This window comes from Oryctolagus cuniculus, chromosome 3 (genome assembly GCF_051225735.1).
Source record: "Oryctolagus cuniculus isolate XC-2025 breed Fujian yellow rabbit chromosome 3, ASM5122573v1, whole genome shotgun sequence".
Classification (NCBI taxonomy): domain Eukaryota; kingdom Metazoa; phylum Chordata; class Mammalia; order Lagomorpha; family Leporidae; genus Oryctolagus; species Oryctolagus cuniculus.
Genome location: NC_142869.1, coordinates 11,649,071 through 11,673,079, shown reverse-complemented (window position 1 = coordinate 11,673,079; position 24,009 = coordinate 11,649,071). Strand labels below are relative to the sequence as shown.

At 39.8% G+C, this 24,009-nt stretch overlaps 1 protein-coding gene across 50 annotated transcripts in view; it reads left to right on the top strand.

The window, feature by feature from the left end:
• The window catches only part of MFF (mitochondrial fission factor), a 38,658-nt gene that overhangs the window by 287 nt on the left and 14,362 nt on the right, over nucleotides 1-24,009 (top strand). For 6 of the 50 annotated variants that reach the window (XM_089328949.1, XM_089328943.1, XM_089328941.1 and 3 more), the window contains exons 2-7: nucleotides 4,045-4,153; nucleotides 5,265-5,438; nucleotides 6,124-6,344; nucleotides 7,935-8,048; nucleotides 8,430-8,599; nucleotides 16,986-17,074. In XM_089328949.1, the coding sequence (XP_089185075.1) occupies nucleotides 5,401-5,438; nucleotides 6,124-6,344; nucleotides 7,935-8,048; nucleotides 8,430-8,599; nucleotides 16,986-17,074 (632 nt within the window). In that variant the 5' untranslated portion in view covers nucleotides 4,045-4,153; nucleotides 5,265-5,400. Of the gene's footprint in view, nucleotides 1-4,044; nucleotides 4,154-5,102; nucleotides 5,176-5,264; nucleotides 5,439-6,123; nucleotides 6,345-7,934; nucleotides 8,049-8,429; nucleotides 8,600-16,985; nucleotides 17,075-20,418; nucleotides 20,494-24,009 lie in introns of all 50 variants that reach the window. The other 44 variants (XM_008259266.4, XM_008259263.4, XM_008259262.4 and 41 more) reach the window with 13 other exon arrangements.

The following is a 24,009-nucleotide window of genomic DNA, read 5'->3' as shown; positions in this document are numbered from 1 at the left end:
CGCTGGCCCGTGTCCCTCGAGGCTGAGACCTTCGACCCTGGCCGTCCCCGAGGAGGGCTGGGGACAGAAGCAAGCACCCTTTGCTGCGGATGTGTCTGGGGCTGTCGTCTTCAGCCCATCTGGTTTGGCGTCTCTTGGACTTTTCCGAGAGGCCAGTACCTGGGGGGCTGGGAAACGGGAGGAGAGCCTTGCGAACTTCAGGGCCGAGCTTTGGGGACCTCCACCCAATCTCGTCGGTCAGGGCCCCGACACCGGACAGTGTGACCTTGAGCCTGCCGTACTTAAAAGTAGTTTTGTTTTGTGGAAAGTGTGTGCTGGGACTGAAGTCTTGGTGGAAGCCTGGCGGTGGCACCTGCGGGCGGCTGCGGGCACCCGAGCATCCTTGCTCGCTTCGCAGGTGCGGGTGCAGGCGGGCGATCCCCGCTCCGGGTCCCGAAGTAGGGGAGGCCCGGGAAAGCTCGGGTTCCCAATGCAGACGTCTGCAGGAAAAGAAAAAAAAATCCGGGCTGCGTCCCACCGGGTGAGAGCGAAGGGATGAGCACCCTTTTGAAGGTGGTGGCGTCTTTTTAATTGCAGAGGAGGAAGCTGTCTGGCCCCTGTTCTCAGCTGGCGAGCCAGTTTGTGGCCGGGCCGCTCATCCACTAAGAGACTTACTCAGTCAGGAGTGTTTTTTCTTTTCCTGGGTGCAAAACATTTATTTCTGCCTCAATTCCTTTGGCTAATGAGATCCCCAAAGAAAAACCCTTAGGGAATTAGGACGATTGTGATGTCCTCCGTAGTCTTTTCCCATGCAATTAAATTGTTTGAGAGACCTGGTATCTCTGGTTTCAGAGCCTTGTGGAGTGGTTTTGATATTCTTTCCAAAAGGATGCTGCGTATTCTCTTCCTTCCTGTCTGATAGGACTGCCTCTTTTTAGGATTACAAAGTTTAGCTCTTTCTCTCCTCCCAGCTGGGACTTGGAAACTTTTCTGTTTTGTCAAAGTTTTCAGCGACATTTAAAAAAAAAAATTCTAGATCACTACTCCTGGATTTTCTGATACCACCGGTCTATTAGTTGCTTGGAAAGAGAGCTGAAACGGAATGATGTGTATAAAAACCTTGAACTAGAACCACGGAGAACTGGAGTGGTTTTTGTTCTGTAATTGGAGAATTATATATAACTCTGCAACCACAATCAATTTGACTTCCTGGCCCTTCTGGATTCCAAGGTTCGATCTGTACAGAAAAAGAGAAAATTGGGCATGACTCACTGTGTCCCTCAGTGACATGTGACTTCGCTGGAGGTGATATGTGGATGAAGTTGTTTTGTAATCCTTGTGTTTTTGTGTATTTATGTATGTACCTGAAGTTCATGGTTTAAGGTAACTTTCCTTTTAAGATACATTTATTTAAGATTTTTTAATAAAAACTAAGAATTTTATAATAAAAATTAATTTTCTCTGACCTACAGAGAAAATTAAGTATAGCCAAGCATAAATGTACTGTGGCAATAAGGGGGGAAATTTGCTAAATTTTGAATTTAATAAATCTGATGCTTGCAAACCACTGGGCTTAGAAAGGAGAGACCTGAAATCATGTAAGTTTCTTTTTTTTCCCCCCAATTTATTTATTTATTTGGAAGTCAAAGTTAACAAAGAGAGAGTAGTGACAGAGAGAGAATCTTCCATCCACTGGTTCATAGCCCCAAATGGCTGCAATGGCCAGAGGTAGGCCAGGCTGAAGCCAGGAGCCAGGAGTTTCTTCTGGGTCTCTGATGTGGGTGCAGGGGCCCACACTCTTGGGCCATCCTCCACTGCTTTCCGAGCACATTAGCAGGGAGCTCCATCAGAAGCAGACCAGCACTGCAGATGGTGGCTTAACCTGCTGTGCCACAGTGCTGGCCCCCATGTAAGATTCTAAGAGGCATTTTGTCTCCATAGTTGGATGAGAAAGAAACATCTACTGGTTGCCTGCTAGACAAAACTTCTGGAATTACTAACCCCAACTTTTTTTATTGTTATTGTGCCAAAAGTTACTACCAAAAACACCATAGTCTGGGACAGGCATATTGTGTAGCAGTAGGGACACTGACATCCTATATCAGAGTGCCTGGTTTGGAGCCCTGCCTTTGCTTCCAGTTCCAGCTTCCTGCTAATGTGTACCCTGGGAGACAACAGTAGAAGGCTTAAGTAGTTGAGTCCCAAATTGAGTTCTGAGCTCCTGGCTTCCATCTGGCTGTTGTTGACATTTGGGGACTAAACCAGTAGATGGAAGATCTGTCTATGAGTCTCTCTGTCTCTCTGACTTTCAAATTATAATAATGATAACCATAGGGCCAGAGCTGTGGCTCAGTAGGTTAATCCTCCACCTGCAGCACCAGCATCCCATATGGGTGCCAGGTTCTAGTCCCGGTTGCTCCTCTTCCAGTCCAGCTCTCTGCTGTGGCCCAGGAAGGCAGTGAAGGATGGCCCAGGTGATTGGATGCCTGTACCCGCGTAGGAGACCCTCCTGGGAGACCAGGAAGAAGCACCTGGCTCCTGGCTTCGGATTGGTGCAGCGCCGGCCGTAGCAGCCATTTCGGGGGTGAACCAACAGAAGGAAGACCTTTCTCTCTGTCTCTCTCTCTCTCACTGTCTATAACTCTACCTGTCAAGTAAAAAAATATATATATATATACATATATATAATGATAATAATAAATGCCATAGTCTAATGAGGGAAAAAAAAAAGAACCAGATTTTAATTTGTTTTGCTTAACACACATCCCAATAATTGAGACAGCACTGTGTTGTCCTAGTAGAAAATTTTCATATAGTTTTTAAATTTAAGTGTTTAGACTGGCTACAGGAGAATTTGTTTTGTTCCAGAATTTGTCTTTTCAGTGTCCACCTTTATGTCCTAAGTCCATGATTCTTTACAAACTTAGATATTCCCATAAGAAAAGATGCTGCCAGCCAATGAAATGTTGAGACCCCTGAGATGTTCTAGTGGAAAATTCATAAGAAGATTGAAATGCAGCGGGTGGACTGTGGAGAATAGTGTATGTCAAGGCGATAATGTGTTTCTAGTAATTTGTGTCCCTAGTTTATTATTTTTTATAAAGATTTTATTTATTTATTTAGGAATCAGAATTACAGACAGAGGGAGAGCCAGAGAGAAAGATCTTCTATCCGTGGGTTCCATTCCCCAGATGGCCGCAACAGCTGGAGATGGGCCAATCTGAAGCTAGGAGCCAAGAGCTTCTTTTGGGTCTTCCACATGGGTGCACAGGCCCTAGCACTTAGGCCATCTTCCACTGCTTTCCCAGGCCATAAACAGAGAGCTGGTTGGGAAGAGGAGCAGCCAGGACATGAACCAGCGTCCATATGGGATGCCAGCACCACAGGTGGAGGCTTAGCCTACCATGTCACAGCATCAGTCCTGTCCCTTGTTTATTTTTATAAAACTTTAGCTTATGGTTCCCAAAAGCAGTAATCATTCTGAAAGATCTCTTTTCAGTGTTATTTCTGAATGTAAGATTTTGCCATACTTCAGATGCATGCAAGTATTAGGACAATGTCTCATCTAGAGTGATAGTAGAGGTTGCCAGTGAGGAATCTGGGTGGAATAAGGTGGGACACTTCATTTTCTCTGGATATTCTTGTGTACTTTGTACTGTGTGCATGCTTTACGGTTCAAAATGAGAAGCATTTTGAGTGAATGAAAATTTAACTGATGCATTTGTTCCTCTTTCCTGTATATATACATACATACACACACTTCGTACATATATATCAGTAATAGATTCCTTTAAACTTATGTAATTTTCCCACATTTTTCTAACTATAGTTAGAAACAGAGGCATAGTTAGCCTTCTATCTTGCTTTACCTAATGGATAGTCATAAGATCCTATCCGTGAGACCCAAATTGGTGGTAAGCTTGATAATTTTTTATTTATTTTTTTTGTTTATTAATGGAAGGTTGTGCATCTTTGTGATTTTTATCATTTGGAGAATTCCCAGCACTGCATCCCTAATGCTGATAACTTCTAGTTTTCCAATTAGCCCCTGTTTTTCTCCCCCAGGGACAAAAGTGGCTCTAACCAGCATATGCACATTGAAGCAAGTTAAGGAGTTAATATGAAGCACAGAAGCAGATAGTGCCACATAGCAAGCAGTCGTTGGTACACATTTGTGAGTAAAAATTTTCTCTTTGTGTTTTTTCAGTCTTTAAACCATCTGCATGGCCAATCCTTAAGATTCAGACATTTTGGTAAAGAATAGAAGCAGCCAGTTAGCAGTCTCCTAAGCACCTCAGCGAGATAGAGTGTAAGGTGTGGAGTACATCAGTGAAGTGGAGGATAAGAAATAGCCCAGCTAGACAAAGACATTCATACTGTCTTAACTTCTTATTTTCCCTAATTTATATATGCAATTATATATACTATTTTTTTGGGACTTGCCTACAATTTGGTTTGGGGGGGTTATTTCCTTTTAAGGAAACTATTAATTACAGATCAGTTTATTAGGCTACTTTGGAAACAGGCTTTGCATTCTCTTCATGTCTTCTTCATTTGAATTTAGTCTAAAAAAGAAAGACTTTTTTCCCTGTTCAGAATATAATTAGAGTAGCCGGCGCCGTGGCTCAATGGGCTAATCCTCCACCTTGCGGCGCCGGCACACCGGGTTCTAGTCCCGGTTGGGGCGCCGGATTCTGTCCCGGTTGCCCCTCTTCCAGGCCAGCTCTCTGCTGTGGCCAGGGAGTGCAGTGGAGGATAGCCCAAGTCCTTGGGCCCTGCACCCCATGGGAGACCAGGATAAGTACCTGGCTCCTGCCTTCAGATCAGCACGGTGCGCTGGCCACAGCGCGCCGGCCGTGGCGGCCATTGGAGGGTGAACCAACGGCAAAAAGGAAGACCTTTCTCTCTCTCTCTCTCTCTCTCTCTCTCTCACTGTCCACTCTGCCTGTCAAAAAAAAAAATATATATATATATAATTAGAGGAATTTTGTGGCAGTGTTATAGTTTTTCTAATCTGACTTCACATTTGTGTGTGCATTTGATATAGCTTTTCTTTGTCTTGTCTGCAAAAAAAAAATCATAAAACAATGATTATGCTTCAAATTATCATTGTGACTTTTCAGGTATAAAAATAACTATGAGATATTTGAAAATTGGTTTCTCAGATCAAGCTCCAGGCCATGTTCAAGTGAAAAAGTAATTTTAAGTAGATATTTACTTTTATTCATAGTTTTCTTATGAAATGAATTGTCAAAATACTGATTTTTATTCTTTCTTTTTTACAGCTGGAAAAGCAGTGTCCGTGTTGTTATGTACACCTCCAAAAAAGTTCAGATCTGTAGGGGAATTGTGTAAAGTAAACTGAACTACAGGGTAGCAGTATTTTATTAGCTATTATAGACGTGTATTTACTGTATTAAAATGAGTAACAGAACAAGCAGTGACACACCTCTAGGAAGGTCAGTGAAACTTTATTCAGTTGAGCTGGTATTATAGGTTTGAGAGATAGTGGCTTGAAAGATGACTGCAATAGGTCAACCTGCTCTTTTACACTTTAGCATTTTGTATTTTAGGGCCACATTCTTTTCGCTGCATTTCCCTGGAATCATGGATCCTTTTCCACTTTTGAAGCTTACTGAATACATCTGTACTGGCTTTCCATTTAAAAGCATGTGATACTTTTCTAAAATAAATATGCATGTACAATATTAAATATAAATTAATAATGTAAAATATTTAATCCCTGAAAAAATGAAAGCAAACATTAGGATGTTTATAAAGTCCAAGTACCTTTCCTTCAAATAATTGATTAGAAAATTTGTTTTATTTCAGGCATTTTTAAGTTATCTGCAGCATGCATCTTTGTTTATGAACAAACGTGTTTGTGTGTGTGTGTGTGTTTGTGTGTACATATTTATGTTGTAGCTATATAATAATTTTTAATCAAGGTATAATTTCAACTAATAAGAAGGCATTATATCAAGGAAAACATTTTCTTCAGTGTTCTTTTTCCTGTGTATGTGTTGAATATTGGCAAATTAGAAATTTCTTTTTGCTCTTTCTATAATAGGTGTTGTCTTCTAATTTCGCTACGTAGACATTTTAACACTTGGTCATCCTTGTCTTTAAATTTTTCTTCCACAGAGTGACTGGGGCAGCATTTCCCTCTCCCACTGCTGCTGAGATGGCAGAAATCAGTCGAATTCAGTATGAGATGGAATATACCGAAGGTATTAGTCAGCGAATGAGGGTCCCAGAAAAATTAAAAGTAGCACCACCAAATGCTGACCTGGAACAGGGATTCCAAGAAGGAGCTCCAAATGCTAGTGTGATAATGCAGGTTCCAGAAAGGATCGTTGTAGCAGGTATTTCATATTTGTCTAGAAAGTTGCCTAATGAATCTTTGTTTTATATGTTTTTATGAAAACTTCTGGTATTTTGAAAGTATTATTCAGAAAAGGGGTTGGGAAGTGCAGTTTTGCCTTTTCAAAAAGTGTATTCATCATAGTAGTCTAAATTTCAGCTATATTTTTAAATAATCCAATTAATTATTGAGGTGTTACACATGTTAAATTATGCATTTTTAAGTATCCACTTAATGAATTTTCATAAATGTATACAGCCATATATCTGCTACCATAGTCTAGAGATACTTTCTGTTACCCCAAAAGGTTCAGTTGTGCACTCTATCACTCCCTACTCCTCAACTCAAGGCAATCATAACCTCCTTTCTCCAGAGACTTGATTTACCTTCCCTAGTGTGGGCTCGTCCTGCGAGGCCCATACTGTCGAGATGGTGGCACAACTTCTGTCTTCAACAAGAAGCACTGGAGACAGTTTTGGAGAACATGTCCATTTATTAACAATCAGGCGCAAGCTTTTAAATGGTAGGCAAAGAGGAGTAGCTAGTTTAGGGTAGCAACACTAATTCTATAACATAAAGCAGATACTGGCACCTCTGCACTTCTACAATCAGCTTGAAGGTCATGTAGCCTACATAGTCCTCCAGGTGGTCTAAAATTTATGGGTCTCGGCCACACCCTGGAGCTTTTTTCCTAGTTGACAATCACAAGGCTCTTAAATAGGAAGTGGGAGTAGGGAAAACATGCCTGGGGCTTCTGCTGCCTGTCAGCAGTCAGGTCTTGTGTGCGTCCCTGTGTGCTGAGCCCCGGCCAAGGTCTTTCCCAGGAGGCATGGCGTGCCATGCTCTCTTAACCTCCTGCATGCGGTAGGCAGGCAGTCTCCCAGCCAGGCACAGGATCACCCATATACTAGAGTTTCATATAAATAGAATCCTCCAGTGTATACTCTTTTATCTGACTTCTGCTCAGTGTCATATTTCCGAGGTTCTTTCATGTTGTTGCATATCAACAGTTCACTCCATTCCACTATGTAGATACTGAGTAATATTACACTGTGTGGATATACTATAAATTGTTTATCTCTTCATCCATTGATGGGCATTTGAATTGTTTCCTGTTTGAGGCTACTAGGAATAAATCTGCTGTGAATATTCATGTAGGAATTTTTATGAGGACATGTATTTTCATATCTCTAGAAGTGAATTGCTATTATACTGTAAGTTTTATTTAACTTTTGAAAAGCTGGTAAGTTATTTTCCAAATTATTGTACGTGTTACATTCCTATCAGTGACGTGTGTGTTTCAGTCACTCTACATCCTTAGAAACATTTTGTATTTCTGGTTCTAGATTTTATCCATCTTATGGTGATTTTCATTGTGTTTTGCTGATAAGTAACAGTTTTGAGTATCTGCTGATGTGCTCTTTGGCCATTTATATAAAAACTCCTGTTGCATCTATTCAGATAATTTCCCTACTTGAAAATTTGCATGTTGTAAAAGTTCTTCAAATATTCTGGATACCAGTGGGTTTTTTTTCTGTCATATATCTGTATTTGTCATTTTTTTTTTTTTTTTTTTTTTTTTTTTTGACAGGCAGAGTGGACAGTGAGAGAGAGAGACAGAGAGAAAGGTCTTCCTTTGCCGTTGGTTCACCCTCCAATGGCCACCGTGGCTGGTGCACCGCGCTGATCCAATGGCAGGAGCCAGGTACTTATCCTGGTCTCCCATGGGGTGCAGGGCCCAAGGACTTGGGCTATCCTCCACTGCACTCCCTGGCCACAGCAGAGAGCTGGCCTGGAAGAGGGGCAACCGGGACAGAATCCGATGCCCCGACCGGGACTAGAACCCGGTGTGCCGGCACCGCAAGGCGGAGGATTAGCCTAGTGAGCCGCAGCCCCGGCTGTATTTGTCATTTCTGTACCAAGATCATAAATATTAGTGAAATATAAATGCTTATGCTGAAAGCATAGTTTGAAAGAAGCGAATGCTATTGGGTAGATTATAATACAAGAGTAGGAGAAGGTAAAGACATTGTAAAGAAACCACTATCTGTTTTAAAACTTCCTCTTTACTCTTCCCACACACCAGGAAATAATGAAGATGTTTCCTTTTCAAGACCAGCCGATCTTGACCTGATCCAGTCAACTCCCTTTAAACCTCTGGCACTAAAAACACCACCCCGTGTACTTACGCTAAGTGAAAGGCCACTTGATTTTCTGGATTTAGAAAGACCTCCTGCCACCCCTCAAAATGAAGAAGTAAGTAGAGTTTCAACATCAATTAATTTGCAATAAGATTGACAAAAGTAAAAGTTCAGGAGAAATAATAAGGCTATAAATCATGTCTTAATAATATGCAAGGGATGCTTTCCACATACTATCAATTCTGATTTATAAATACCCAAAATAGTATGTTAATGGTTTCTAAATTTAATAATTCAGAAAAATGAAAATTTTGTGGAAAATATTAATATTCATGTGATCTTGAAGAAAGAGGGCTAAGCAGTATAGGATAAGCTGGGAAGTTAAGTAAAAGGAGGAAATTCATGCATCACTTTGTTGTAAAATCAGTGTGGCTAACCAGGCAAAGAAGGCTCTTTTTTGCCCTTGGAACACAGCTCGTTCTTGTGCTTGAAGAAACGTTTCTACTGAATTTGCTGCTCTTCCCCTTAATGGTAATATCCCGTTGACCCAAATATGGCAGTATGGAGGTATGGACTAATAAGAAGTAGAGTTTAAATCTTGCCTCTGCCATTGGTTGCAGGCCAGTCTTTTTAAGCTTTTTGTCTTTGATGACGTCTGTACTTAACATCTTTATTCATTATAGTTTCTGAACTTTTAAAGTTGATAGTAGTATAAGACAACATGCAAACATTTTTTTTACTAATGATGCTACCTTTATCTGATTTCATTTTTCATTTAGTCCTTTGCAAAGAGAGTCAGTCACCCATATAATCCAGGGCAGTGTGACTTCCTAGTGCTGGCTGTGGGCTTTTCTTAGGTTGTGAATTACTGTTGAGGTAATTGAGATAATATCCTCCAGGTGCCAGTTTAGACATTCTAGATAATTGCTTGGTGAAAAGCACTAAATTTGAGCATTAACATGGCAAAAAGGAACTAAGATACTTGAACAAACTTTTTGACTTCGTGTGAAATGTTATATGCAGTGCAAAATCAATGAGACATAATTCCTGCTCTCAAAAAGTGCTTTTTGACAAGTCACAGCAGGACAATGGTAGGAATGAAGGAAAGACATCAACATATGAAGAAGACATGAAGTTCTTTAGTAGCAAAAAATAATGGAAGTTAAAAAGGTAGTTAGACACAGCAGAAGGTGCCATAGCATGCTTCCTATTCAAGGTCTAAGTTCTAGCTCCCCAAAGGTAGCATGAGAAATATTGTTGTTAAAAAAATTGCAAGTGTTGTCTTGGAATATTGTCTTGGATCCAGGAGCAAGTCAGCACTCCCTTTGCTATTCGGGTTTTGCTTTTTTTTTGCTCTTTCTGTGCCCCCTAACTATTGAACTTTATTGCCTATCCAGTGCAAGTAACTGACAGCATCCCAAACATTTCTCTGAGTGATTGCTTTAGGGCTGAGTAAAGTTTACTAGGTCTGCCCTTGGTAGACCCACGCTTTAAGACTGTATCGGATTCATGCCTGCATTACTCGCAATATTTACTCAAATGTGATAAATGCTCAGAGTATGTTGTCCTGGTGTTGAAATCTTAGGTTGAGAATTAGTTCTGTTTTTGAAGGCCTTCTTTGCCGCTTACCAACATTGGGCAAATTATTTAGCAGTTCTAAAGCTTATCTCTAAAAAAGATAAGGATAATGCTAAATGCATAAGATTACTGTGAGAATTAGATATAATAACATATATTTAGCACATGTTCTAATTCATGTTAAAAGTTCAATATGTATAAATGTTGTTAAGCAAGAATTATAATCTTGTGACAGGAGTCAGATTCAAGAGATGACTTTTAGAAGAGGTTGGAACCAGCTACCTATAGGAAGGAAACCAGGAAAATGATGTGAACTTCAAGCTTCGGAAGGCTTCAAATAACCCTAAAGAGGCATAAACCAATGATTAGGGGAGAAAAGGGAGGGATTGAGGGTTCTAGCAACTTCTAAAAATGAGTTACATAGAAGAACAATAACATCGTGAGTGTTTATAATTTTGATGATTCATTCAGGATCTCCAGAACCATTTACTCTGTACTAATGATTCTGTAGCAGTTGCCAAGGTTTCTGTACTTCAGAACTATCAACATTTTGGGCTGGAGAATTCTGTGTTGATGGTTGCACAACATTATGAGTGTACTAAATGCTACTGAATTGTTCACTTTAAGATGGCTAAAATTATGAATGGTATATTATGTTTACTTTAAATCCTCCCTTTGCCCAAAACACAAACACACACACACACAATCTCCAGACATAGCCAGTGTTCCATAGAGGGCCAAATCACTCTTGGTTGAGAATTGCTGACCTATGTCAAGAAAGGAAACTTCCAGGAGAAGCATATGAGGAAGGTTTTTAATTTGTTGTACAAATGCCTGACTATGCAACAGATAGGTTTGTAGAAAGCAACTGCACTTGAGTTCTTAAACTGGCCCAAAGAATCTTGCTGGGGATGGGTATTTGGCACAGTGGTTAAGATGCTGCTTGTGATGCCTGCATCCCATGTCATAGTGTCTGGGTTTGGACCCAGTTCCCCTCTGAGTTTAGCTTCCTGCTAACGTGCACCTTGGGAAGCTGCAGGTGATTGCTGAAGGGCTTGGGTCTCTGTCACCCATGTGGAAGATATGGATTGGATTCGGGTTCCTGGCTTCTGCCTGGCCCAGCCCCAGATGTTGCCTTCACGTGCTCTCTCTCTCCTTCCCCCCATTTCTCCCTTTCTACTTTCCTCCTTCTTTACTTCCCCCCTTCTCTCTTCTTTCAAAAAAAGAAAAAAAGAATCCAAGTGATCCTATGAGGAGAGCTTAAAACATGTCACATATAATCCACTCAAAGAAAGTTTATAAAATTTGGAGGCTCAGCTGGAAGAGAGGAAATTGATGAACCCTTTCAATATGCCTAATCTGTAAAGAAAAAGATTTGGAAAATGATGCCTTTAAGAAGATTTGACACAACGTTGAACAATGCGACCAAGATTTGAGGTCTACCATCATATCCTGCAATCAAACAGCAGTAAGTTTCAAAAAATCAACTATAATAAGCGCTAAGAGTTTTGTGAGAAGGCCATTGAAATAAGAGAAAACAGACTTTTGGACTAAAGACAGGTTATGACAGCTTTTGTTCAAATTAGCAACTCCTTCAGATAATAGAAATATGAAAATGCCATTCATTTCTATAATAAATCTTTGGAAGAGCACTGAACCCCAAATGTACCCAAGAACAATCAATAGCCAGAGGTGGTATGGAAGGAACAAGTTTGGTTCACCTATGTAAGCCCTGACCTAATTTTGGAAAAGAAGAGCAAAGGCAATGAATGTTTTCAGAGAGGAAACTATATCCAAGCCATGCAAGCTTTTTACAGAAGCTGTCAAATGGCATCCACAGGATGCCAAATTCTATAATATGTTCAAAGTGTACAGCTGGAGCTTAAAGGACTGGGAGAAATAATATCCAGCTGGAGCCAACCTCATCGCAGATTGCACTTGGGCAGCAGTAGCCCTAGAAGTTGCCTGTGTAATAGAAGGCTCTTGAGCAGTAATCCTGTGAAGAAGTAGCAGATGGTCATCAGTGCCCTGTGATGGCCCAGTTCAGTGGGCATGACACCCCTTTGGATGTGAAGCAAAAGATCGTAGTGGACCTGAAATGTGTTGGTCACCCAACTACATGCACATCCTAAAACAAATGTGAAAGGATGCCTAGGCATTCAGTGAATACTTAAAAGGGTACTACAGTAGCTCAGAAAATTAAGAACGTGTTGGATGTGAATCTGATCAGAATTTGATGGTGGTTTGTTTAGCTCCCTTTCCCTCCTTCTCATTTGTAGAAAGGAGAGCTGAGACTGCAGTGAGAAGAATGGATCAAAAGTCTACAGAGAAGGCCGGCGCCGCGGCTCACTAGGCTAATTCTCCGCCTAGCGGCGCCGGCACACCGGGTTCTAGTCCCGGTCCGGGCGCCGGATTCTGTCCCGGTTGTCCCTCTTCCAGGCCAGCCCTCTGCTGTGGCCAGGGAGTGCAGTGGAGGATGGCCCAGGTGCTTGGGCCCTGCACCCCATGGGAGACCAGGAAAAGCACCTGGCTCCTGGCTCCTGCCATCGGATCAGCGCGGTGCGCCGGCCGCAGCGCGCCGGCCGTGGCGGCCATTGGCGGGTGAACCAACAGCAAAAGGAAGACCTTTCTCTCTGTCTCTCTCTCACTGTCCACTCTGCCTGTCAAAAAAAAAAAAAAAAAAAAAAAAAAAAAAGTCTACAGAGAAGAGGAAAAAGAACAGTTTATTTCTGTATATGTATGTGCATTCATCCGTGGAAGATTCAGAACTAGACACTCACCTTTCTTTTACAGCTGCCAGTCATGGCCATCTTAGCACAAGCATGATCTCTTAACTACTGACACGTTGTTACAGTTTCCTCCCCATAACCTGCAAGCACCTGCTCATTTGTTCTCCCCATGGCTGTGTTTGAGGAAGGAAGGATGTTCCCATTGCTCAATCCATGTGGCTAACTCTTATCTTTCCCTGTCTGTAAAAAGCCCCATGGAAAACAGAATGAATATGGGAAAAATCCTATGGATCTGGGCAGATTCTTGGAGGAGAGGTAGACTTTGAATGGGTTGAGAGCACCAGTAAACAAAAGCCTAGAAGACATTTATATGCCGAAGAATTTCTATATAATCAAATATAGCTTGGAGTAAAATCATGTAAAAGGAGAGTTATATGCATGTATGCAACATGTATTTAATGCTACATGTTTTATAACTAGACCTAGAGACCCTGTGACCCAACTTCTAGGAAGTTGTCTGAAGCTTGGAAGCTATTCTCAGCCTTAGGATTGAGTGAGCTTTGAAGTTAGGTTGTCAGTTCTGGAAGGTTCTAAATGACATTTAAAAATATGGCATTCAAATAAGCATCTACTATCTCATCACTTTGTTCTAAATAAAGAAAATATTTAAAACATCATTGTATTCCTTTCCAGGCAGTATCCAACTTCTTTGTTATTACAGTATACAAGTCAGTAATTTTAGGCAACATAACAAATAGAAGCTTTTGTCTTTAGTTACCCAGTCCCTCCAATAGAGCAGTAATATCAAATCAGTAAGTCAAGGCCCATGTTGTAGTGCTTTAAGTTAAACAACCACCTGCAATGCCAGCATCCATATGAGTGCTGGTCCTACTAACTGGCCTGAGGAAGCAGCAGAGAATGGCCTGAGTACTTGGATCCCCCAGCCAGGTGGGAGACCTGGATGGTGGCTCCTGGCTTCAGCCTGACCCACCCGTTGCTCTTGCAGCCATTTGGGGAATAAAGCAGCAGATGGAAGATCTCTCACCCTCTGTGTCTTTCCCTCCCTTTGTAACTCTGCCTTTCAAATAAATAAAATAAATCTTTTAAAAACAAAAGATCAATAAATCAGATTTCAGTTGACAAAAGTATCAATAGACTTAGGATCTTCTAGTTTCTCAAGCAATGTTGGAGTCAACAGATATATATGTCATCTATCATTTCCTGTCCAACTTTATCTTAATTCTCACCACTTAGCAGCAGGAATGGTTTTGATTTAATAGACAATTCATTTTTGATCGCTGCTATACAGAAGAGCTGTTCTGTGGTAGAGAGAGCAACTGCAGTTCTGCAGGAGGTAGGAAGGAAAGTATCAGCGGAAATCTCACAAACCAACCCGCATTATTCCTATACATGAATAAAATGCTCTTGATTGTAAAGCTGCTAAATTTTATATATAGTGACTTAAAACTAGATTTGATTTTTGGATTAACTTTACCATGCTCTTATAGTAGGCTCCAAATCAACTACTTTGGTTTTAGAAATTTTTTTCCTTTTATATACATGGTTCATAATCAAATCTAAACTATGGTTTGAAGTTATATGCTATATAGTGTGGTTTTGAGTTTTATTGGCATGAAATAATACAGGATTTATTCTGTGTTGATGATAGTTATTGTCTGATAATCTACCTCCAAGTCTTTTCAAAAGCATTAATAAATACTGACTGGCATTTTTAAAAAATCTTAATTTTCCAGGCTGGCATGTGTTGTAGTGCTTAAATTGCTGCTGGAGTTGTACACATCCCATATCAGAGTGCCTAGGTTTGAGTCCCAGCTCTGCTTCCAATTCCAGCTTCCTACTAATGCAGGCCCTGGTAGACAGCAAGAAGTAACTTAAGTAGTTGGGTGCCTGCTACCTACATGAAAGACCCAAATGAGTTCCAGTCTTCCGGCTTCAGCCTAGCTCAGCCCTGGCTGTTGTGGGCATTTGGAGAGAACCCCAGCAGATGGAAGAGGTTCTCTCCTCCCCCACCTCCTTTCGGCCCCTCCCAGCAGTCCCTCCCCCGTCTTTCAAATACAATGAAAACAAATAAGTAAAAAATTTTAAAATGAAATCTTGATTTTCAAGTCCCTTGATCCATCTATTAGCTGTTCTTTACAGAAAAGTTTAAAAAATTTTTAAACAAGAAGTTGCCATGCCTGCTTCTGTTCAAAAATATTTTCTGAACAAGGAGGAAGGGTGATGATTATCACTGTTCTAGTTATCTTTTGCTGTATAACAAATCACCCTCAAGTTAGTGTATGGAAACCAAAAATAATTATTTGCTTTGCTCATAGATTCTGTGGGGTTAGGACTTTGCCGTGGGTACTGTAGGGGAAAGCTTTTTTCTGTTTCACAATATCTGGGGTCTAACCTAGGAAGTCTGAAAGGCGGAGGATAACTCAACAGTTTTAAGTGTTGTTTGCAACATTCACTAGATTAGTCAGCTTGTATTCCTATGCCTGGCCTTGCCATATGGCTACTTGAGCTTCCTTACATAATGGTACCATTGTTCCAGACAAGAATGTTCTGGAGGGAAAAGACAGAAGCTGTAGTGTTAGGAACTAGCCTCAGAAGTTAGGTTGCTGGGGCAGTGCTGTGTGGCAGTGGGTTAAGACAGCTACCAGCAGCACTGGCTTCCCATATGAGCACTGGCTTGAATACCAGCTGCTCTGCTTCTGATCCGGCTCCCTGTTAACGTTTCTTGGAAAGCACCAGAAGATGACCCAGCTGCTTGGATCCCTGCCACCCTCGTGGAAGACCTGGATGGAGTTCCAAGCTCCTGGCTTTGGCCTGGCCAGCCCTGGCTGTTGGGGCCATTAGGGGAGTGAACCAGTAGATAGAAGATCTCTTTCTGTCTCTCCCTCTTTCACTAACTTTGTCTTTCAAATAAATAAATAAGATCATTTTTTAAAAAAAAGTTTAGTTAGAAAAAAGTCATATTGAATCATTTTATAGCAGTCACCAGACTACCCAATTTCAAGAGAAGGGAGCATAGATACTGTGTGTGTGTGTGTGTGTTTGAAAGGCAGAGAGAAAGAAATACTTTCCATCCACTGGTTCACTCCCTAAGTGTCTGTGATAGCTGGGCCTGGGCCAGGCTGAAGCCCAGATCCCAGAACTCCATCTGGATCTCCCACATGGGAGACAGGGACCAAAGTACTTGAATCTTCGCCTGGTGCCTCTTAGGATGTGCATTAGCAGGAAACTAGAAACTGACGCAAGCCAGGACTCCAACCCACAAGCTCCCATATGAGAGGTGAGCATTACTGCCATGCCAAATGCCTGCCCAGATCCTGTTTAATGGAACAAGCTCAGAGATACATTTTATAAGAAGAGATAGCAAATAATATAGTTGGCTGCCCATATGTCCAGGCTGTGCATCCACAGATTAAGCAATCATTGATTAAAAATATCCAGGGGGAAAATTCCAGAAAGTTCCTAAAACCAAAATTGCCCATATTCTGAGCACTTTGTTGGATCCACGTTAATGAGGTGATGTGTAAGCACATCCTGCTGTGGCCTCCTGCCATTTCACAGATCCTTAGTCTCTCTTCAGCACTTCTTGTTGGAGCCTTGTTCACCTTGCATCTCCTTGTAAACTGTTAGGCCTACCATGGTTTGTCTGTACTGAAACACCTACAGACTATTTTTTTCTTATCGTCTCCTAAACAATACAGCGTAACAATGATTTACATAGCGTTTACAATGCTGTAGGGATTAGGAATAATTTAGAGATGATTTATGGTATATGGTAGGGTGTATGTAGATTATATGCAAATACCCCATGTTTTATAAAGAATTTGAATATCCATGTAATTTTTTATGTCCTGAGAGGAAGGACACCTTTCCTGGAACCAGTTTCACTTGGATTCATGGGACAATTGTAATTGTCCCAAGATTGATATTTAAAAAGAAACCAGAATAGCTTTATCTGAAAGTAAGTAGGCATTCCTAAATTTATCTGCATTATAATACGTAGATTTAACAAGTCTATCTCTAAAACAAGGCCAAGCAGCAGTTCTTGGTTGCTTTTTCTTGGTTATACTCTTTGTAAATTTAATGAGTAGCCTTGAATTAAAGTTCATTCGATGCTAAGCAGCTACTAGGTTACTGAGGCACTTTTCTGTTCCCTTCCCTTTGTGCCGTTAACAGATCCGTGCAGTTGGCAGGCTAAAACGAGAACGCTCTATGAGTGAAAATGCCGTTCGCCAAAATGGACAGCTGGTCAGAAACGATTCCATGTGAGTAGGACCACTAAGCATTGTCGTTCCTTTATAACTTTCCTCCGTGTATTGTTTATACCCATCTTTTTGTAAATATTTCTTTCCATAATTTAAAAACTCTGTTTTGTGTTTTCATCAGTTTTACACTTCTGCAGTTCTTTTTATAGTCTTAAAATCTGGCTATTTTGTTGGTCATGAGAATTTTGTAATAGCGTTATAACTGCAGTGTGTGTGCTACTCTTCTGTAAACATGATGCACTTACTTGGGAAATCCCTATGAAATAATACTTATGGCAAATAATAAATATGGGTACTCAGTTATAATGCAGTATTCAAAAATGTTTACCATGTAGATTAAAAAATAAAAAGGAAAACATAATATAGAACGTCTTTATTTTCAAGTTATTCATGTTCTCACAAGATTATGAACCAGCTTTGCAAGCCTGTCTTCTGATAGAACTGTGATATGCACTATAGCATAGATAAATTTTTTCTTTTTTTTTTAATTTTCATGGAATATATATCTTAGGCATTCACCTGGTAATTCATTGATATTAGATTATTTTCATTTTCAAGAATACAAGGATGTTATTTTTAAAGGATTATCTGTTTAAACCTTTTTCATTTGGTTACATACTGTAATATTAAAACTACAACAACACATTTCAAGTGAAGCCAGTGCTTTTTATTTGCTAAAATTCATAATTTTTTTTTTTTTTTTTTGACAGGCAGAGTGGACAGTGAGAGAGAGAGACAGAGAGAAAGGTCTTCCTTTGCCGTTGGTTCACCCTCCAATGGCCGGCGCAGCCGGTGTGCTGCGGCCGGTGCACTGCGCTGATCTGAAGGCAGGAGCCAGGTGTTTCTCCTGGTCTCCTGTGCGGTGCAGGGCCCAAAGACTTGGGCCATCCTCCACTGTACTCCCAGGCCACAGCAGAGAGCTGGCCTGGAAGAGGGGCAACTGGGACAGAATCCAGCGCCCTGATCGGGACTAGAACCTGGTATGCCGGCGCCGCAAAGTGGAGGATTAGCCTATTGAGCCATGGCGCCGGCCTATAATTCATAATTTTGTAAAAATCAAATATCCCTCAAAAATGCTTGGAATTTTAAATCTCACAGCCATTGGAAAGTGTTACTTTTTAAAATAGATTAGAATGTTAATATAAGATTTTTTTTCTCATTAATTTTTCAGTTTTCATGAACTTGTCATGAACCTTATGTGATGCCAAGCATCCCGTTAGCGTCTTTGAAACTGCAAATGAGTCAGAGATAATACATCTTATTTTTTTAAGCTTAAAATCCATTTAAAGCAAAACTTTCAATTTTGTATGCAAAATAACTAGAACACATACTATTTATATTATAGCATATTAAGTTCTGGGTTATACCTGAGTGAGGAGTATAGGAGGTGCAGAAGGGGAGAAGGGGCTCTGGTGGGAATAGGGGTTTTAATATTGAGTAGAAAGAGGATGTTTTTCCCCATATATTTGTTTCCTTGCTTTGAACGAAATCGTATGAACAGGTTCACTGATGTTTTGATCAGTGGAGTCCAAACTTCAATATGAATTGTCCACATGCCTTAGTGAATTGCCATTCTCTTACATTAGGAAAACTGTACCACTCTAATTTCATGGAGAATATTGAAATATCTCCTGAAGTAATTAGAGTTACTCTGGGCCGGCGCCGCGGCTCACTAGGCTAATCTTCCGCCTTGCGTCGCCGGCACACCGGGTTCTAGTCCCAGTTGGGGAGCCGGATTCTGCCCCGGTTGCCCCTCTTCCAGGCCAGCTCTCTGCTGTGGACAGGGAGTGCAGTGGAGGATGGCCCAGGTGCTTGGGCCCTGCACCCCATGGGAGACCAGGATAAGTACCTGGCTCCTGCCATCAGATCAGCGCGGTGGGCTGGCCGCAGCGCGCCAGCCACAGCCGCCATTGGAGGGTGAACCAATGGCAAAAAGGAAGACCTTTCTCTCTGTCTCTCTCTCTCACTGTCCACTCTGTCAAAAAAAAAATTAAAATTAAAAAAATAAATAAATAAAAAATAAAAGAGTTACTCTGAAAGAGTAAAACTAAGTAAGTTAAAATATTCAATTATGTCTCCTTCAGGCAAGACTTGTCTGAGGATTCAACCACTATTAATATGAAATTTTTTTATGATTAATTGTGTGTCCTTGAAGGTATGTGGTTGACAAGGATACTAGCAGGTCCATGACATCTTTTTTTTTTTAATGTTTCCGAATATGTAATGGTCAAAGGCTATGTAGTTTATGTCTAAAGTAGCTTTTGATCTTTACTAGTAGATCAGAGTAATTAAACATACACCTGATTATGTTAAAGGCTTTAGTTATTTTCAATTGTGTATTCTTTTTTTTTTTTTTTTTTTGCCTGCAAAGGTTTCTAGTAAACTTATCTGTGTAAAGATACAATTTACTATTTAGTTTACTATTTAGGTCCTTCTTTACTTTGACAGTTCATATTGATAAAATAAAAACAGGATTATTTTAGCATTTCATCACTTTTAGTTTTTATCACAAAGTATATAGTATTGATTCTTGAGTTCAGCTGAAGAGAAAGGAAGCAGCTCTGTTACATATGAAAATCAGCACAATTTAGAGTAAATGATTAGTTAATAGATATTTTTGTGCTTAACCACTAACATAAGTTCCTCATAATAGAAACAGTGGTAACCAGTATTTGATTTTAAGTTGTCTTAATGGCATTTTCTAATCAAACTGAAAATCTCATATTTTCAAAATTGCATTTTGGTAGTAATGGTAGCTAATCTTTATACACTTTTACAGTGAAATACTTACCAGTACTCAGCCATACCTTTTGTTATGGTTCTGGGTTATGTTACCATGTTATGGTAAGATACTTAACCATCTTCTTGTTATTAAAATAACTGCTATTTTTCTCCTACCACTTATTAACATTATAATTATAATTGAATTCATCTTTGAGAATCTACATGGAAGCTTTGTGTAATGAGCATATTAAATGTTCAGTGTTGTAAATGTGGTGAGGAAGAAGCTTTTAGTATACAGCTTTATTTTATCTCTACTGAATTATTAGTCTTGTTTTAGGGAACTTTAATCTTTTCTTTGTAATGTGAGATTGATTATGCATCATTATAAACATACCTGTGCATTATTGTACATGAAACCTCCACCTTATTTTATTTTGAGAAGTATAAACAGGTAAAAGAGCAAGAGCATTGGCCTTTGTTTTTTATCTACTTTAAGGAGGCAGCAGGATTGATTATTGACAGCTATTGGCACAAAACTGAATTTGACCAGTAGAATCATATCTAGTTTTTTCTTTGTTATAAAAATTGCATATGTAAAAGAAGCATAATTATTATTTAAGGTGGCACAGTTCATATTCTGCCCCAAGAAATAAAATTTCAAGGTTCCAGGCACCGATTTCTGCACCGGAATACACGTAAGATTTTATCTGCTCTGCTTTTCACACAGAGGAGTTGTTTTAATTTTGCAGACTTACGTTAATACTAATCTGTTTCACCAGGTAATTGACATTTAATACCCTAATTCTTCTATTATTTGGCTTTTTAGTACCTCTCTCTATTTCAGGATTTCTCAGATTATCATTATATACTTTGTTAAAGAAAAGAACTAGGGTAATTGAGGAGTTGAACATATTGGTAAAAGGAAAATGGAATGATTTACACATAAGAACCTAGCATCCTTTTCCATTCTCTTCATTTTGCTTTGGTTGGCTTCTGAGTTCTTTACAGATTCGATTTAACCAGGCCTAGTTATCCTAGCCTTTCTTGAAATTTTAGCACACTATGCACTGTTGTTTTATTTTGACGCAAATGGAGAATGGAGTCCAAGTGTAATTTGTCATTAAAGTTGTTTTGTTGTTGTGTTTTTACCTATAATAGACTATATGTCGAGAGTTTTGGTTTATTTTTTAGATCATTTAAAGCCACACTTTTTATAAGTGTGACAAAATAAAGCTTTGGGAGTGACTGACCTGTCAATGGGGGAAACATTTTGGTATACAGTATAACAGCTCAAAAACTAATGTAGTTCTTTCTAAAGCGAAAGAAGAAACAGCACTAACAGCCAAGGATTTTTCTTTTATTCTGGTTCTATTACTGTGCTTCTAGAAACAGTAAATTACCTGAGATGATGACAGCTAATTAAGGTATTCTCTCTATTTAAAATTCTAAGTGAAATTAATACAAAATTTATATAAGTAAAAAGATGTTTCCCCCCTTTTTCTTTACTATTTTATCCTTACTGCTTTTTTTTTGGAAGAGGCTGGTACGTCACCATAGATGTTAACCTCACAGTTTGAGAAATATTATTTCTGTAAAAATCCATGGGGAAAGAGGTACTTACCTTTGAATTTGCCTTTTAATAATGACTAAGTATGCCATGTAAATAAGTTTGACATTGGCTAGTGCTGCTTACCTAACTCTTATGTGACAAGATTTCATGTAAGCATGAATTAGAGTTGTTACTAATGAAATAACATGGTAAGCACCAGTGCTTTCTTCAAACTTTTCTAGTCTTACTTAAAATAGGTAAAGAAATTTTGTTGTTTCATAACATTACTAGGATCAACTTACCATCAAAGTACATTTGAATTAAACTAATATTGTGACGTTTGCTCAAGTAATCTCAGCCCTTCCTTGCAATATGTTTATTTTTGTATATTTCATAATGGTTCACTTGTAAAAACAAAACAAATTCGTTGAACTTTGGTGGGCACAGAGATGAGACCCAGCTGTGTAAGCATTGATACCAGTAGAGAACCTTCCAATGAGTGTCAAACTGATTGCTAAAATGGGGCTTGTTTAAAAAAAACTTGCTTACTGCTTAAAAAGGGAAAAATAATTGTTAAATCATTTATTGCTTCTATGAATGTAGTTTTGGTTATCTCATGTAGTCATTCAGTTCATCTGTAGATGGAAATAAATGTCAACAGTCAAGGGCCTTTAACCTTTGTGTACACTGTCAAAAGTAACTTTTAAGAAAGTAATTCTTCTTCCTTTTTTGCTTTTCTTGGAGGATGCCATTTAAATAAAAGTTAAATTTCCTCATAATTTTCAAAAATTTAATTTGTTTTGATAGACAACCAGAAATCTAAATCTAAATATTTTTGATGTTGATCTTTGATGAAATAAATATCTTTGGTGGTAGTGATAAAAACTTAAGTTTATGTTTTATCTTTTACATGGATTTTTTTCCCTGTTAAATTACAATTGAGGGCCGGCGCTGCAGCTCACAAGGCTAATCCTCTGCCTGCGATGCTGGCATCCCAGGTTCTAGTCCCGGTTGGGGCGCCAGATTTTGTCCCGGTTGCTCCTCTTCCAGTCCAGCTGTCTGCTGTGGCCCGGGAAGGCAGTGGAGGATGGTCCAAGTGCTTGGGCCCTGCACCCGCATGGGAGACCAGGAGGAAGCACCTGGCTCCTGGCTTCAGATCAGCGTAGCGCACTGGACGTAGCAGCCGTTTGGGGGGTGAATCAATGGAAGGAAGACTTTTCTGTCTCTCTCTCTCACTAACTCTGCCTGTCAAAAAAAAAAAAAAAATTACAATTGGGGATCATGTAAGGGTTTTTTTTCCCTGTTTATTACCACATTTCAATTTCATGTGATCATAGAATCTTATTCTTATAGATTGTTTTATAATCCTCTCTGTGTGTATTGCATCTTAAGAATTCTTTGCATGCAATCTGAAGTTAATTATGACCACCTCATTTCCTATATATGGACAGAAAACACTTGTACTTTTAGAATTTAAATAAATAATACCTTATTGCTTATTTCGGGTAAATTGATTTCTCCTAAAGGAAATAACCTTCTTACCTTTTAATATATATATTTTTTTAAGATTTTAAAGAAACAGAGTTACAGACAGAAAGAGGGAGAGACAAAGAGAGAGGTCTCCCATCTGCTGCTTCATTCCCTAAATGGCCGCAATAGCCAGAGCTGTGCTGATCCAAAGCCGGGAGCCAGAAGCTTCCTCTCAGTCTTCCACACTGGTCCAGGGACCCAAGCACTTGGGCCATCTTCCACTGCTTTCCCAGGCTATCAGCAGGGAGCTGGATCAGAAGCAGAGCAGCTGGGACTCGAAAAAGCGCCCGTATGGGATGCTGGTGCTGCATATAGAGGCTTAACCTACTACGCCACAGCGCCAGCCTACCTTTTAATTTTTAATGGAAAAAATCTATGAAACTTTTTATAGATTTGGGTTTATTTTATTGACATTGTTGCTGTAAGGTTGTAATTCTAAATATTATTATAACCTTTACTATATTAGTATGCATCTAGTTGGTTTTTGATACAAAATGATAAGCAAAATATTCAATTTAAGCTCAAAACTACAAAGACAAAATACTAAGTAATCTTTGAAAACTGGCTTAAGAAAATTAAGCTTTGGAAGCTACTTCGGTAGCTGTTAAGAAGAATGTAAGATGGACTGATTATGTTGTCACAGAACTAGCCATTTTTATATAAATTCTCTTAATTTATTTATTTGAAAGGCAGAGCTACAGAGAGGCAGAGGCAGAGAGAGAGGTCTTCCATCTGCTGGTTCACTCCCCAGGTGGCTGCAATGGCCAGAGCTGCGCCAAACCAAAGCCAGGAGTCAGAAGCTTCCTCCAGGTCACCCGTTTGGGTGCAGGGGCCCAAGGACTTGGGCCATCTTCTACTGCTTTCCTAGGCCATAGCAGAGAGCAGGATTGGAAGTGGAGCAGCCAGAACTCGAACCAGCGCCCTCATGAGATGCCGGCACTGCAGGCGGTAGCTTTTCCCACTATGCCACAACACTGGCCCCAGAACTAGCCGTTTTCAAGCCTGCCTCATTGGCACACCTTTGACATAAACTCATTCTGATTTCTCACAAACATTTACAGAGCTTCAGGTTTTCACTGTGCTGCCTAAACAGAATTCTGAGCACAGGATGACTTTGTATCCCAGATATGCC